The sequence below is a fragment of the Vanellus vanellus genome (genome assembly GCF_965231255.1).
Source record: "Vanellus vanellus genome assembly, chromosome: 18".
In the NCBI taxonomy this organism is placed as follows: domain Eukaryota; kingdom Metazoa; phylum Chordata; class Aves; order Charadriiformes; family Charadriidae; genus Vanellus; species Vanellus vanellus.
This window is the reverse complement of record NC_138923.1, coordinates 5911077-5926062: the sequence shown is the minus strand read 5'-3', so window position 1 is coordinate 5926062 and position 14986 is coordinate 5911077. Positions and strand designations below refer to the sequence as shown.

General features: G+C 46.7%; 1 protein-coding gene across 1 annotated transcript in view; it reads right to left on the bottom strand.

Annotated features, from left to right (window-relative positions):
* Window positions 1-14986, bottom strand: part of COL27A1 (collagen type XXVII alpha 1 chain) — a gene marked incomplete at its 5' end in the record, with an annotated part of 165922 nt that overhangs the window by 123269 nt on the left and 27667 nt on the right. Inside the window, 3 exons of the mRNA XM_082492440.1 lie at window positions 235-288; window positions 2329-2382; window positions 7424-7477. Coding sequence (XP_082348566.1) covers window positions 235-288; window positions 2329-2382; window positions 7424-7477 — 162 coding nt within the window. The remainder of the gene's footprint in view (window positions 1-234; window positions 289-2328; window positions 2383-7423; window positions 7478-14986) is intronic.

The following is a 14986-nucleotide window of genomic DNA, read 5'->3' as shown; positions in this document are numbered from 1 at the left end:
AAGAAGGAACAGAAATCTGGATCCAGAATTTCATTTCATACTCTTACACAGTCTTGCTGGTGCAACCTTTAGGCAGTTCCTTCAGCCTATGACCCAGTTTATACACCCGCGAAACAGGAATAAGACTTTTTTTGCTGGGTACCAGGACTTAATTAAATCTTTTAGGCAGAGTTAGAGGGGAAATTTTTAAAACAAAAATACTGATCTAAATTCACTAGAAAAGAATACTCTTACCTTTCTACCAGGCGGTCCAGGGAACCCAGTCAAACCAGGTAAGCCCATGTCTCCCTGTAAGCAGCAAACAATTTGAATTAGTTTTCAGCATCGTTTCCCATATGCCTAGTGTCATGTGACTGAGATTATTTTGCTGACAGTAGCACCCAACTATTGATATTTCTGATTCTAATTGCAAATCTTCAAAAACTGACTGGATAAGAAGTGTAGATTTAAACAACATCTCTATTAACTGGCTCATATAAATAATAAACCCAGTTAATTAATGGCAGCTGCTGCTAGAGTCCAGCTTTTTGCCAGCAGAATGAATGCTTTTCTTTTTTTTTTCCCCAATGATCTCATTCAGTCACATGCTTCACTCGCCTTTCGATGGGCATTTAAATTGCCAAAGCAAGAACATTTTAGCTTTTAAATGCAATAAGAACAACGGGTACCTCCTGCCATGTCCTGTGATTGTGCTCACACTCTGCTCCTGCACTGGCTCAGCCCATGGCTGCAGTTCAGATGGCGCTGACGGTATAATTATTTAACCTGCCTATGTGACATGGATTGAACCTTTGCAGGCTGCTGGCGGGAGGGTTTTTTCAGTGGCCTGTACTTTTGAAAAGGGAGCGCAACACATCCCAGCTGGCATACCCAAATCATCGTAGGAACGCAGAAGCGCATCGCTGTGAGACCTCTTCTAACATCTGATCCATCTGTACAAGCCCATTTTGGCCTCCTCTGATTAGGATCAAAAAAACCTTTAGAGTCTCTAACACTGCGCTGTGGCTGCTTACTGAAAAATGCATTTGGAGTATCTAGCTTGAAAATTAGGCATCGCTCCAAACTCCTGCTGGAAACTCCTTGTTTCTATTACTGCTAACAGGAATAAAGCCTTGTTAACATGAGCTAGAAGTGATCTGGATATCTCCCTTTCCTACACCGAGCATGCTTGCAAGAAAATAGTTCCAGACTCTGCGGGTGGATGATTTCCATGTGATGCCATTCTGACACAGCATACCAGAAATTTCAAAAGGCGTCTCGTGCTGTTAAGTTAAAAGCATCATTTCAGACTTAGCCTTCTCAATGTTTCCTAGCGTCACCCTCCATCTTGCACTTGTGTGGCTTGCTGTGCTTCATGGAGGCATCTGGTTTCAAATGGTGGGCCTAAATTCTTCATGGCTGATGCTTTCTATTAGCTGTGCATTTATAGCAAGGCTTATGATGAAAGGAAGAGAACCAGGCCGCTCGCCCTGGACGTGAGTTATGAAGTATTGCACAGGCACCACTGAAAGAACTAATTGAAGTAGATGTCGTGGAGGCCTCATCACTCTACTATTCATTTCTAGACTTCTGCGAGGCCTTGTTGCCTCAGTAAAAATCACTCAGCTGTGAAACAGCAGAAACGGGAGTTGCAATTTATTGAAAAGAATTAGCAGAACTCTGTTCCTTAACAGTTGCTAAACCCAGAAACCAGCTACGCTTCCCAGGTGTGAGCTTGGTGTTGATTTGAGTAGACTTTGGTGGAAAGGCCTCCGGTTATCACCCAGAGGGTCCATGGCTTGGCAGTGCAATGGTCTGGGAAGTCTCCCTTTCTGCATGGGTGGGACAGCACAGCCGCTCTCAGAGTACCGCTCCGCGGTGGGCTGCGTATGTGACGGAAGGCAAAGCACTGTTTCTCTGCTCCTCGGCGAGAACATCCTTTCCTTTGCCTTCAAGGTTTTTATTGCTTACACTGGGATTGCCTCTGTCCCCAGCTGCGTGCCCAGAGCTGGCGAGGTGTGGCTGTATCCCGTATGTGCTATTTTAAATACTTATCTTAAGTAGCCACATGCCTGCAGCAGCGGGGACTTGACTTTGGGCCGCAGATTGTGCATAAAAGGGATGATAAACTCTTGGACAACAAAAAGCTGTGGCAGCAGGCACTTCAGTGCACTGCGGTCAATACCTTAGCCAACTCTCTTTAGTCCTGAATCCAGGTTCTAAGTTTTAATTTTCAGTCCTAAATCTACTCGAGTAGCTGTGACGCTTGTGGCTGCAGTACGGACTCCCTCCGTGTGTACGCACAGGCCTTAAAGCGCACCGTGGTCTTCATGCCAGTGCACATCTTACCTTCTGTCCATTGCGAGCTTTTCCAGGCGACAGCCCAGGATCACCTTTCTGACCCTGAAATGAAAAACTTAAATTAACGACATCATCCAAGGACCCAGCCCATAGATGTGGTTCTGCTTCCACCAAGCCTCCAAATCAGAAAAATATTCTGTTTTATCTCCGTCTTGCCCCAGCATCCCAAATGTGTTAAAGTCCCCGGGTATAGCTGCTTTGCTGGGGCTGGTTTTGGTGAGTGACTGCTGCTTCTAAAGCGTTGAGTTTTAAATAGTATTTGACAGCATTAAATTGACTAAGGAAATGATAACTGGAAGAAGGCAATGTCAGGACTTTCGATACTTATTAGACGAGACAGCTGTGATTTCTTCCTTGTCTACAACTCCCATCACAAAAGCAATCGCCAAGCCTATTACTGTGGCTAAGCCATCCTTCTTAACAACTTGCTAGATGGTGTTGGTTTTTTAACTGTGGCGAACAGATGAAACTGCAGAGAAAGTTACACTAATTAGACACTACCAACAGCCAGAGCAATTGTGAGCCTTTCAGGCTGGCAGAAGAAAGTGGCACACTTTAAGTGGCAGTATTCTTTATTTTCCTTCTTAACAACCGTGAAGAGAGAAATTACAATTTAAGACTGTAATCTTGTGATGAACACAAGCTGGAATTTCAGCAGCATTTGAATATCTCATTCCAGTAGATTCCTTTGAAAATCCCAGTTCAAATTCTTAAAATGTGGAAAGGTGATGTGTGCACCTAACAGAGTGAGAGACAGAAGTAGGAAAAAGTAGAAGAGATTTGAAGTGTGCCAGATTCTTTTGGCAGGGCAGAAGCAAAGCTCAGCACACAAAGCAGCTTAGGTCTGTATAACGTCTCTTCTGGCACAGCAAGGACACAGGCACCCCGGTATCGGGCACCGGCCACTTAACACCCCTGGGATCCTCAACAAGTCGCAATGTCTGTGTGCCACAGCAGCAGCACGGGATTCAAAACAAACCACCAAGCACAGGACAGTTGTGAGGGTCAATTAATGCTTGTCAAGTGAAGGGCTTGGGAGGGAAGGTGAGACCCTACAAAGGAGTAATAGTATTTGTTAACTGGCGTCTCTCATTAGCAGCACAAAGGTCTAGTTGTAGCTAGCTGGGCAGCTTTTCCACGCAGCCTCACCGCGACTACGTTCGACACGTACTCCCCACCTTGCGCAGAGTGTAAATCTCCCCTTCTCCTCCTCCCCCATCCACCACAAGCTGCAAGGTTCGGGGAGTGAGACTACTTGGCTACGGACTGTAGGGAGCACTGCTGATTCAAGGCAGATGCATCTGCGCAAATACTGAATGAGGGCTGCCTGCTTTCCAAACAGCAAATGAAGTCATGCAGATAATCGTGCTTTGCACGCAGCTGTTATCAGGGCAATTCTCCCGCTCTTTGAGCTTCAGAGCAGTCGATGGGTGCTACGATTGCTTGGAACAGATTAAAGCAGTCTTCAGGATCACAGGGTATTCATTTCTACTCTGCAAAATTAATTTACTGCAGCAGGTAGACACCCGCCATTCTCCCTAAATCTTGCCTTGTGCTCAATGCAACGGCTGAGCCCTGTAAAGGAATACAAGCCTCTTCCATTTTTCCCTGGGAAGCTCCACATCACCTTAGCAAAGACTGCGATTTGTATCACGGTTCTGTGTTTGACACTGCTGAGACCGTCACACAGGTGGAGAACTCAGCCACAAGCAGGATAACACTGCCCTAAGATTAATCGCCAAGATGGCATCAGGGCCAGAGAGAACGCATGCCTGGAGGCTGAGGGCTGAAATTGTGGATTAATTGCCCAACTCTTCTCGCACAGCAGCCACAACATGGGGATCAGCCTAAGCCTTGTCCATCACTACGCCACGGCACCTCACCTGCAAGGTCCCCTCTTTCCCATCCCAACTGACGGAGCACAGTACTTCCTTTCATAAAGGAAGAAATTGTTCTCTTCTGTTTTTCCCCTACCTGGGAGAAGTCTAGAACTGTGCAATTTGAACACCTCAGCTTTGCAATCCCATTAATAATATTCTAAACACCAGTGAGCCAAACTGATGAGCTATCTCAGAGCCAAACCATTCACTAAAAGGAAAATTAAAATTTTCCTGATGTTATAACAAAAGCAATTTATCCAGAGCTGCTACCTAAGCAAACCATACTAACGCCTGATGCCAAAAGCCTCCAGATGAGAGATGCAAACCCAACTCTTGTAACGGCTTTTGAAAACACACCCTGTCTGACAGCTAACCCTCCTCCCAGTCCCAAACTCTATTAGGGCATCCTAAGAGCTACATCTAGTCATTAGCAAAAAAGCTCATCCTGCACCCACCAGCAGCTTACAGGTCACACAGCCAGCCACAACCCCAGCCCAGCATACCTCTACAGCCACGTAAGAGGTTATCTACTATAATCACTCTTCACTAACTAGACACAATGGCAATTTTGCAACTGCCAAGGACAACAAACAGAATGCAAAAAGTGACAGGAAGCCCCCTTTAAGTAGTTGCATGTTATAAATTGCTGAGGAAAGCGTGATGGGTGAAATTCTCAGGTGGCGTGAGCAGGTGCAATGCCACTGGAGTCAGGGGAACCGTACCCAAACAGATCAGCGGGAATACGGCTCAACAGCTATGTACAGCTCTGTGCTTCTTAAGTACAAGGAATTACAAGTGCTGAGCTCCAGCGATGAGAATGAGGTGGATTCTGCACAGGATAGATTCAGAAACGCAGCAGTCCGACAGCACAAGGCTGGTGCTCAGCAATGCAATACAACTGGACAAGAAACATGCACAAACACAGACATCTCTGCCAGCTGCAACGCCACATCGCATCCCTCGCACGCAGCTGATCGCCTGACCTTACGAGTGCTCTGTTAATCCAGCTGATAAAAATTACGCTCCTGGGTTACTTCCTAAGTGACAATAACTTGGTGTTAGTCATTGTTTCCAAGCTCTATCTATCTGGGAAACTGCAGTTTCCTTTCTTGGATTGCTTGTTTTTTCCATGGTATTAACTGCTATCTAGGGAAGACCCAGTCCAGCAGCCACGCGAAGGCTCTCAGCAAGAGAAGTTCTGGTTGGGGCTGCTCTGCCTCGTTGCCCAGACTGAGCTTTCACAAGTCCATAACTTCAACCGTGGGCTGGGTCTACTAAGAAGATAGCAGGTCCCAGGTGCAGGCTTGTCACTCCTGGTGAAGGGTAGACACATTTAAAATGTACGGGAGTGAAATATCATTTTTTTTTGTGCCAAGTCCATTTTCTGGGACTAGTGTAACACCAGAGGAATGAAAGGAAGGAGGGAGGTCAAAGCACTGGGATCTGACACACACCTTCCAAAAGGTACTTCATATGCAAAGATCTTCCAATCATGGCTTAGCACACTCTACCTGACAGAGGTAGGGCTAAGTTACAGCTCTCACTCAATATTGCAACTTAATATTTCTTTTTGATGAAGCATCATGCAGAACAGCCTAATTCTGCAAACTGTGGCTGGACAAAATTAAAATATATTGCACAGACTGGTGACACCATCTCTCTGCTGCAGACTATTACAGCTATCCCTCTGCTCAGGGCTTGCCGCTGCCAGACTGTGCATCAAAATGGAGGAAAAATGCTTACAGGAAGTTTTTATTTCTAGTAGGAGATCAACTCAATACAGCTTTACAGCCAAATTATGATTTCTGACAAGGCATTAGGCTAAAAGTGTTTTTTTAAAAAAATTCTGGAGCATAGAAACATAGTTTGACTCTACAGGTTGGATCAGGCTGAGTTTGCAGGGCTGGAAGTTAGATAAAAGAACTTTGATTTAACTTATAAAACTCAACAAGTGTGATCTGGAAGTCATTGATGGAGAATAAATGCTGAACACTTAAGATGCAGAACTTTTACAGCCCCACTTTTCAGGCCATATAACTACACTTTAGAATTTAAAACAGCTGCTGTTTCACCAGCATGTCTCCAGTGTCTAATTTTTAATCACATAGAGGCAGCGTGCCAAGTTTCCAGAATCTTTTTCCCAGAGCATCAATAGTGTTCAGAACATCTCTGCCTACTGATGAGATTGCGAAAACAAAGGAGTCTCGCTCGTACCTTTCTCTGCGTTTGGCTGAGACGTTCTATAGCTTCCTTGGTAGTGAAAACCTCTATTAAGCATCGCCTTTCAAAACTCAACTATTCTCAAGTCCCAGATCAGTGTTATAAAATATAAATCTATTTCTGTGTAAACAAGGACACCAAAACGGTCCAAACCAATTTCCCAGGAACTTCACAGTCCCTAGGTAACACAAAGCCTTAAACACAGGAACGAGCTGGGAATTAAAACATCTTTCTGAAGGGTTTTGTAGTGTGAGCAAAACCTAGAGCTGCATCTGCGCTAGGGTCTAGGGCAAAGGGAGGAGGTCCCGCTGCGGAGGGGTGACTCCAGCTCCAGCTCCAGCTCCCACCCAGCTCCAGCACCCTGGGGGGAACGCGTGTACAGGAGAAAAGGAGAAAACACAGAGCTCCTGGCACTGCAGGAGGAGGTCTGTGAGACCTCACGGGAGAGATGAGGGCATCTAGAAGGAAGCAACAGGATCAGTTTGGGAGGACTGATGGAGGGCAGCGCTCCCAGAAACTCTGGCGAGGGAAGGAGGGAGGAAGGAGTTTCAGGAGGAGGAAGGCAGAGGAAGAAGCCGGGTGCTGCCAGTCCCCCCCCGCCGCTGTCTGGGCCCAAAGGCGGATGAGTGGGCTGCAAAACCCAGGGAAGAGAAATGAGAAAGACATCCGGACCTGGTGAGGCTCTGGAGTGGGAAGATTCCACTGCCCTCATCTCAGCATCGCAGTTTGCTCCCTGGCACAGGCATAGCTTAAGCAGGATCCTAATTAGGCAGTCTTTGAAATTAGGGAGAACCAAGCACCGAGGCACATAGCAGGGTCTCTCGCAAGCACAGGAAAAGGCTTTGGCAAGCAGAGGGGAGGGGAGAAATGGCTTCAGCTCCCTGGCATTTTGTGCGGGGCAGGATGAAAAGGTCTGTACTTCCCCCACTGAGATGTCCTCTCAAACCGGAAGGCAAAAGCTCCTCACGCCAATTAATACTTACTTTCAGGCCTGGGGGGCCAGGTGAGCCAGGGTTTCCGTGGGGACCCGGGGGACCCTAAAAAACACAAAAAACACACAAAAGGGTCAAAAGGAGTTGGAAGGCGTCTGCGTTAGTCCCGGGAGCGGCAGAAAGTCTCAGGCTGCGGTGTGGCCAGAGCCAACGGCAGAGCGCCGGCAGGATGTCCCCAGCAGGGACAGCTTCAACGGGACCCTCCGTCATGCCTCGGAGCGGAGGAATTTGGCGGCCGGTTCTCACCACGCTTTCACAGAAGGTGGCGTGTGTCTGCCACCACAAGATGCATCGTGTCAACAAGATGATATTCCACTACCAGGAACAGAAACTACTTTGGGGTTCAGGGGAGCCAAAGCTCCGCGAGGAGCCCCAGCAGAAAGACATGGAGGTAGGCAGAGGGCAGTGGAAGCCTGGCAGGGTGTTCACTTTTTTTTTTGGCCAAAATGGAAGAGAACACAACTAATTACTAATGGGAAATTTTAGATTGTTCAGCTTTTTGAGATGAACTCATTTCCCCAGAAACCAGATTTTTGCCTTTAGAGGTTAGAAAGAGAATGGATGGCTGGACAGTAAAATGGGGGGAGCAGAGGTAAGTCCCTGTTTAAACCATTTAAATCTATACTTTTGCGTAGGTCTCACAAGCCAATGACACTGTCCGAGCATTTACCTCAGATCACATACAGCAGTATCTCCTTTTGCATCATATTTTAAACCACTCTGCATATTTTCCGAAGACTATTTAAGGAGTTATCTGGAATAAGCAGCTAAGAATAGTTTATCCCGGGATTGTATACAGCAGAGAAGATCTGTTAACCTTTCAGGCAGAAGTAATAACAATTCTAAGTCCTCTTGAACACGTTCCTGGAAGATGAAACAACCTGAAGATTCGATTCCAAGGGCTCCTGTTCTGCCAAGACCGTGTGAGCTTTACACCAGTGTGAGGAGCACTTCAATGTACCCTCTAGGTAGAGGCAGTCCCGGCGAGGGGATAAATTGCCACTCGAGACACTTTCTCAGTGCGCTGTAGTATTTCCAATGAGCTCTTCAGCACATGCGGGGCCAAAATCTTCAGGGTCTGATTTCCAAGGAAAGTCACTGCAGTCAAACATGCGACTGCCATCCGAGTTCCGTGCCCTTGCTCTCTTTTGAGAGAACAGCAGTGCGCTGATGTCTATTCAGTTTGCTTTTTTTTTATTTAGCGATTGTATCTTGTGGTATAGACAGTCGTTGAGTGCTCAGTGTGATTTCACAACACGTGCTGCTCTGCTGTAAGAGACTGTTCAATTAAAAGGCCCAGCCTGAACTTTTCAAATGACTTTTTTTACCAAATAAATGTAATGTCCCCGTCTTAAATTCCTTTCAAATTTTCAGCCTGAAACCTAATACATTTATTGTCCCATTCTTAATTTCCTTCCAAATTTTCAGCCTGAAATTCTCCAATAGTTTTTCCTGGCTGTGAATTTCCAGTGAAATTGAACCAACTTTAATTAAAATTAAGGTGTTTGAGTATCAACTTGTCATTTAAAAACCCACATAGCTGCTGTAGGCAGAGTAACTGAGCACTGAGGAGTCTTAAACAAATTCATCTTCCCAGCAAACTATGGCATCATCTGTTCACCTCATTGGGTGGGACACTGAACAGACTTAATGCACTGCCTAAGGTAATTCAACAAGTCTGTGGTAGCAAAAGCGCTTCGACTCAAGTCTTCCAAGTCTCAAATATGTATGAAAATTAATATTAAGTGACAGAAATCAGAACAGTAAAGTCTCTATAAAAGATGAGTTCCTAAAAAGCTCTTACACGTAAGCAATAACCTAGGTAGCTCTGAGCAGGGTTCATAAATCCAGACTGCTGCTAGATTTGAGGAGAGAATTCAGCTGTTATTCAACTTTGGAGTGAGGCAGCTTGGCCCAAAGCCCATTTCAGCACAGTTAGTTGAAATCTGTGCTCCGCCGTAGCCTGGGGCAGGCTTAAACCAGCGTCAGACAGGAGGGAAGAGCCTGGTTTGGTGGGACTCCTAGCTGAAAACGATAGTTTCCAGGAGGAAACCTGGAACACAGGAAGCTCAGCTGCCGATCAAGAGCTCCTGGGTAAGCGACTAATCATGGTTCCGGCAAAATTTGGTGCAGGTTCTTCCAGAGCTAAACCAAAGCACAGCAACACAATCACAAAAAAGCCTTAACCAAATGGAGGGACGAAGGGAGAAAGAATCTAGTCCCAGTATCCAGTAATAAAACGTGACTGTGAAAAACACGGGCTCTTCACATAAGACGGAGCCTTTACCACTGAATTCAATGAGACTCAGAGTGCGTCATCCAGGCAAAGGAAGGTCAGAAACCCATCCTGTTCCCAAAGACCAACGTGGTCTTACCCGAGTGAGAAGTGGCCACATCCTGCTGATGAAGTGACAGTGAGAATTCCAGTCTGGCACACAAGAAACTGCTCTAACCAAGTCTAGGGCTCGTGCTAGACATTTTAAACTGATCTCGTAACTGTGGAGAGAAAAGGGTGTAGTCTGGCAGTAGTCCTAAAGATGGTAAAAAATAACCGATCTTGATGTGTTCCAACACGGTTAGTCCTGAATCTGTGATTACACCCACATTCTTGGCAGAGGAGGAGGATGCGGTGTGGTACAGTTACATGGGCTGAGTAACAAAAGGTACAGGACAGCATCCACCCCAGGAGCTGTTAGCAACACCAAAACGGAACAGGCGGGTCTTACAAATTAATCCACACACCAATCTACAAGCCCCAATAACTGTCATCGTGCCCCCAAGCTACCCACCCTTTTTTAATTAAACCCAGTCCAGTGTTCATTCCTCTTCTCAGAATTACCCATCTCCAACCACCGCTCCCAGAAATAGCCCTTTTTTCATGGAGAAGCAATTGAAGAGTTAATTGCTTCATACTTCTATAGCCAATTGCTATAGTTTACTCATACTACCCTGGATTTAATTCAATTTCCCACTCAAATCTAGAAATTGGGATTCTCCTAAATATATTTATCATCAAACCATTAATTTTGCTCCTCTTTTCTACATACAGGATGGGACAACGCTGAGACCACTGAATAAGCAAATCCCACAGCACCTATTACTATTTGCACGTGTGCCTGTTTACCCACCCGCTTTGACTCCCTTATAACTGCTGAAACAATCCAATTTAGTGGCAAGCATATGTGCATGTGAAATCTTCCAAGCCTCGCACCAGAAATTCCACGGAAAATGTTACCATGGGACAGCAGTAGCCCAGGACTCAGTGGCACAGAGACCAGAACAATCCCTGAGTGTGTTCGCAAAGTGAGGGGGGGGTTTCCCAAAGGTGACGGGTCTGTAATCTCCCTGGAATGTCTTTTACGTGAACGACGCTGCTTGAGAACTACACTGTGCCACCCAGTTCATCTCGGTGACGCGCCTGGAGATGGGACTCTGCTCACAGAAGCGCTTTTATGCGTAGCGGTTCACAGCCCGCAAAAATTAACAAAAGTGTAACTGTGCACAGCTCCCCCCATCCCTCCAGCATTCACAAGGAGGGAAAAAACCTCCTCCGAACTCCTGCTAACTGCTAGAAAGCTTCAGTCAGAGCATTGACCACTCATTCAAAACTCGTTATGCCTTGGGGTTTCACTGTGTAAAGCAACTTTTCCTGCTCCTGACCTACAGATCTCACTCTGACCTCTGGCTCGCTGAAAAAAATGAGCTAAATATTTGAAGTGAAGCCAAACAAACTGTTTCTTTAAACACTTCTTTTCAGAAATTGGAAAATCTTCCTAATGGAATGAGGATACCGGGGAACCTCTACAGCTGACTAAGTTCTTGCTTGTTTTAGGAGGGAAGCCCTGCATTTTGAAGGAAAGGGAGATTTTTTGCAACCACAGACCAAATGTAACAGGGACACGTTACACCGGGACCTCGCAGTCTCTCAAGCTGCTAAGGTTCACAGGAGGATGGCAAAAGCATCCCACAGCATCAGTGAGTGCATTTATATTTTCTTCACCCATCCATTGGGATTTCTCCTGCATTTTTCAGAGGTTAAATGAAACAAGAGCAACTGCAGTGTACCAGGAGTTTTCTTCCCATTTCTGCCTCTGACCTGTTGCACGGACGTGGGTAAAATACTCCCTTCTACCTGAGTTTGCTCACCTGTTAGAGAGGGAGATGGACTTCCAGCGGGACCTGGCTTCCTCAGTTATTTAAGTGTTTTGGAAAGTTTGACCATAGCTCGTTTCTTGCTGTCCTGGGAGCGAAGCCAACAACTGGCCTGTCTGTCACTCGTCGGCTTGCCGTCTCCTTCACGTAGGAGGAGGACAGATAACGAGGGTTTACACAGCACTCGCCTGGAAGGCGGCGTTTAAGACCGAGCACCCTGGTTCACAGTACTTTTCTGCAGACCGAATTAAATCGTGGGTACTTTGCTGGTCTAACCACACCGGTGAGGACTGCAAGGAGCCACAATTTGTGATGGACATCGATGTGCTGGCAACAGCCCCTCGTGCGGACAGCCTGGGAGGGAAGCTCATGGAGTCCTGGGTGAGGCAGGGATAAGCTACAATGGTGCAGAAGTTATTGCTCCAGCGGGAGCCCTTTGTTGACAGTTACTTGTAGAGCTTGTTAGCACGGCTCTGCTAGCACAGCCCAGCCTCACTCCCTGCCTCCCCGCTAAACCTTGGTGTTTGAAGAAATGCAAAGGTCACCTGCAGGAGCGAAGCGCAACACACATGGCTTGGGCAGAACTGCTCCGTGCGGGTCGCGGTGGAAAAGGTGTCCCACTACATGCCTGGCAAAATGCTTTCACATCACAGAATGCTGGGGAACCCCCTCATTGCTGACACCACCATTCCTTTCAAGAGGCACCTCAGATCTTACGTAGACACTTGCCAATGTGGCACATTCATTTGAAGAGAAGCGGTATGGACAGATCTCTTACTTATGCCACAAATTCTTTAATGGAGACATAAAAGCTGAAAACAATCTTAGCTGGATAAGGAGAGAGAGAAAACCCTCCTGGAAAGCGCACATGACCAATACAGCAATATCTTTGCAGGTTTGCAGAACTCCTGAGAGTGCGTTATTAGCCATTATTTCCAGTCATCAGAACTGCAAAATTTTTACTCCTTTCCCTTAGAGTCCCTTAGTCAATCGTGAGAAGAAACACCCAGCTTTGATTTCTTACATATCTCTGCCTTTGTAGTTGCAGAGAATAGTGAATAGGTATAGGCTGAATGTCTCAATGGGTCCGTGATCATAGAACGGTTTAGGTTGGAAGGGCTCTTAATGACCGTTTAGTCCCACCCCCAGCCATAGGCAGGGCCACCTCCCCCCAGCCCAGGTTGCTCCCAGCCCCATCCAACCTGGCCTTGAACACCTCCAGGGATGGGGCAGCCACAGCTTCTCGGGGCACCCTGCGCCAGGGGCTCACCGCCCTCGGAGTGAAAAATTTCTTCCTGATATCTAATCTAAATCTGCCCTCTTCCAGTTTGAAGCCATTCCCCCTTGTCCTATCACTACATGCCCTTGTAGTCCATCACTCAGCCATGATGCTGAGTGATAGGGTGTAAAATGAATCCCATGCTCTTAAAATGGTGATTGGCTTTTAAAAATCAAGAAATTGCCATTTTCAAGAAGGCTGCCCCTGTCCGCTTAGCCGCCCTACCTCGGTTTGCACTTGAGTGCCGAGATGTGTCCCGAACACAACCTCTCTCATGCTTTTACAAAGACTGGCATTTGTTACTGCAGTGCAGGTGGCATTGCTTACATGGAAGAGCAACATTCAGACTGCACAGGCGAGTCTGGCGATACTTATCTGCTGGAAACAAGGAGACAGAAGCGTGGGATCAGGCAGCTTTTCTTACATACTGCCACTGACCACAGTCTCACCCTCAAAGAAAAAGTTAATCAGAGCTTTCGTTTTACCCCGAGCGACTCGGGGGGAGAGAGGGAAATAAGACAGAGACAATACAGAATTCAAAGGAGTGGAAATACTGCGCTGCATCAGCAAGAGAGCCACTTTATGGACTTCACAGCTACAGAAGGTCATGAGTCAAATGCTGTGACTAGATTTTCGAATGAGCCAAGTAATTGTATAAGCATTAATAATGTAGAAATTATGCAAGCTACAACAAGGGCAATTATGTCTCATGCTTTAGGCCATAAACTGCATTGGTGACAAGAAAAAAAGTCCTGCCTTTCCCCTGGCATCGAGCACTACGAAGTCGCATGCAATATTCACCTCCTCTCAGGAGCTCCGCTCTCGGGCTGGAGGTTCACGGGACACCTCACGGGTTCCCCATGGGCTGGGCTGGTGGGAGGATCAGGTTTGGCAGAGGTAGAACATAACCCCTGCCGCGCTGCACTTTTATTTTTAAGTGGCTCAACGCACAACAAAAGCAAACGATGCAAGAATTCCCCAAAGACTGTCTTAGTTTCTGGCAGCTCTTCTTCTCGCAATGAAATCCTTAAACCCCAAAGAGCCACCAAAAAAAGAGAGAAAATACTAGAAGAAATACATTGCAAAGTCAAAACAACTTATGCACAGAGCAGCTCTGTCTCCAGTGCTCCAGGCCAGACATGTACAGAGTAACCCTTTTGCCCCCTCCCAAAATTAGCGGAGGCTCTTTGCAGAGGTCTGAGCCAAACAAGCTCAGCTGTGCTGAGTGCTTCCTAACTGGGAACTCTTTCCTGGGCTGATTCTCAGCACCTCTGGCAGGAACCAAACTCAGAAATCCTCTGTTGCTTACTGTGTTTCAGAGGATTGTCTTAACTATAGGTTGGAGCATGCCACAGCTGGGGAACAACACAGAAAATTATACCACGGCTTCCACAACATTTTTTTCTTCAGAAAACCTCAAATTTTGGTAGGTAGTGGAATTCAGGTACAGGTGAAATGTGGTGATTGACACAGCAGGCAGGGGATGCAGTGGGGTCTCCAGACACGGACTGTGGTTTGCACACCGCAGGATTGCAAGAAGTAACACCAAACACCTCTCCCGAGTGATGGCTGGGGGAAGAACAAACTTTCAGCCTTAATAGGCACTCACTGAGAACTGCAAACTCCGGGCAATTTGCTGACGTGGTTGCTGCTTGGGTATTTGTAAACAGAAGACATCAGGGCCATACAAACCGTGGCGCTGATGTTTCACTCAAGAACATATCTGAAGTGGAACAGATTGTCCAGTCCATAAAACATGCGAGCCTGGCGCTACCTAATGCCTTACCCTTACGGCAGAAATCAGTATCCAGGTCTGTTAATATCCACGGCCATGCTGCAGGGGGTCCCGCGGACCTTTTGGTTTTCACTGTTGTAGCAAGAAGCTGCATTTATCTTTACCGGTTACTGCAAGATCTCACAGGACCGTAACAAGTGTCCTGAGGGAACACACAGCCTTCCAGCTCTTTGCCTCTTGGTTGTTCTTTAAAGACATTACATGGGGTTGAGTTTTAGCCAAGTATGTGTGAGGAAATCTCCCTCTGCTGCCAGGCCAGGATGCTGCCTGGATCACGCATCCAACTATTCCCTCCTTCCAGCCTCAGACACTTGCATCTTTTGATTCC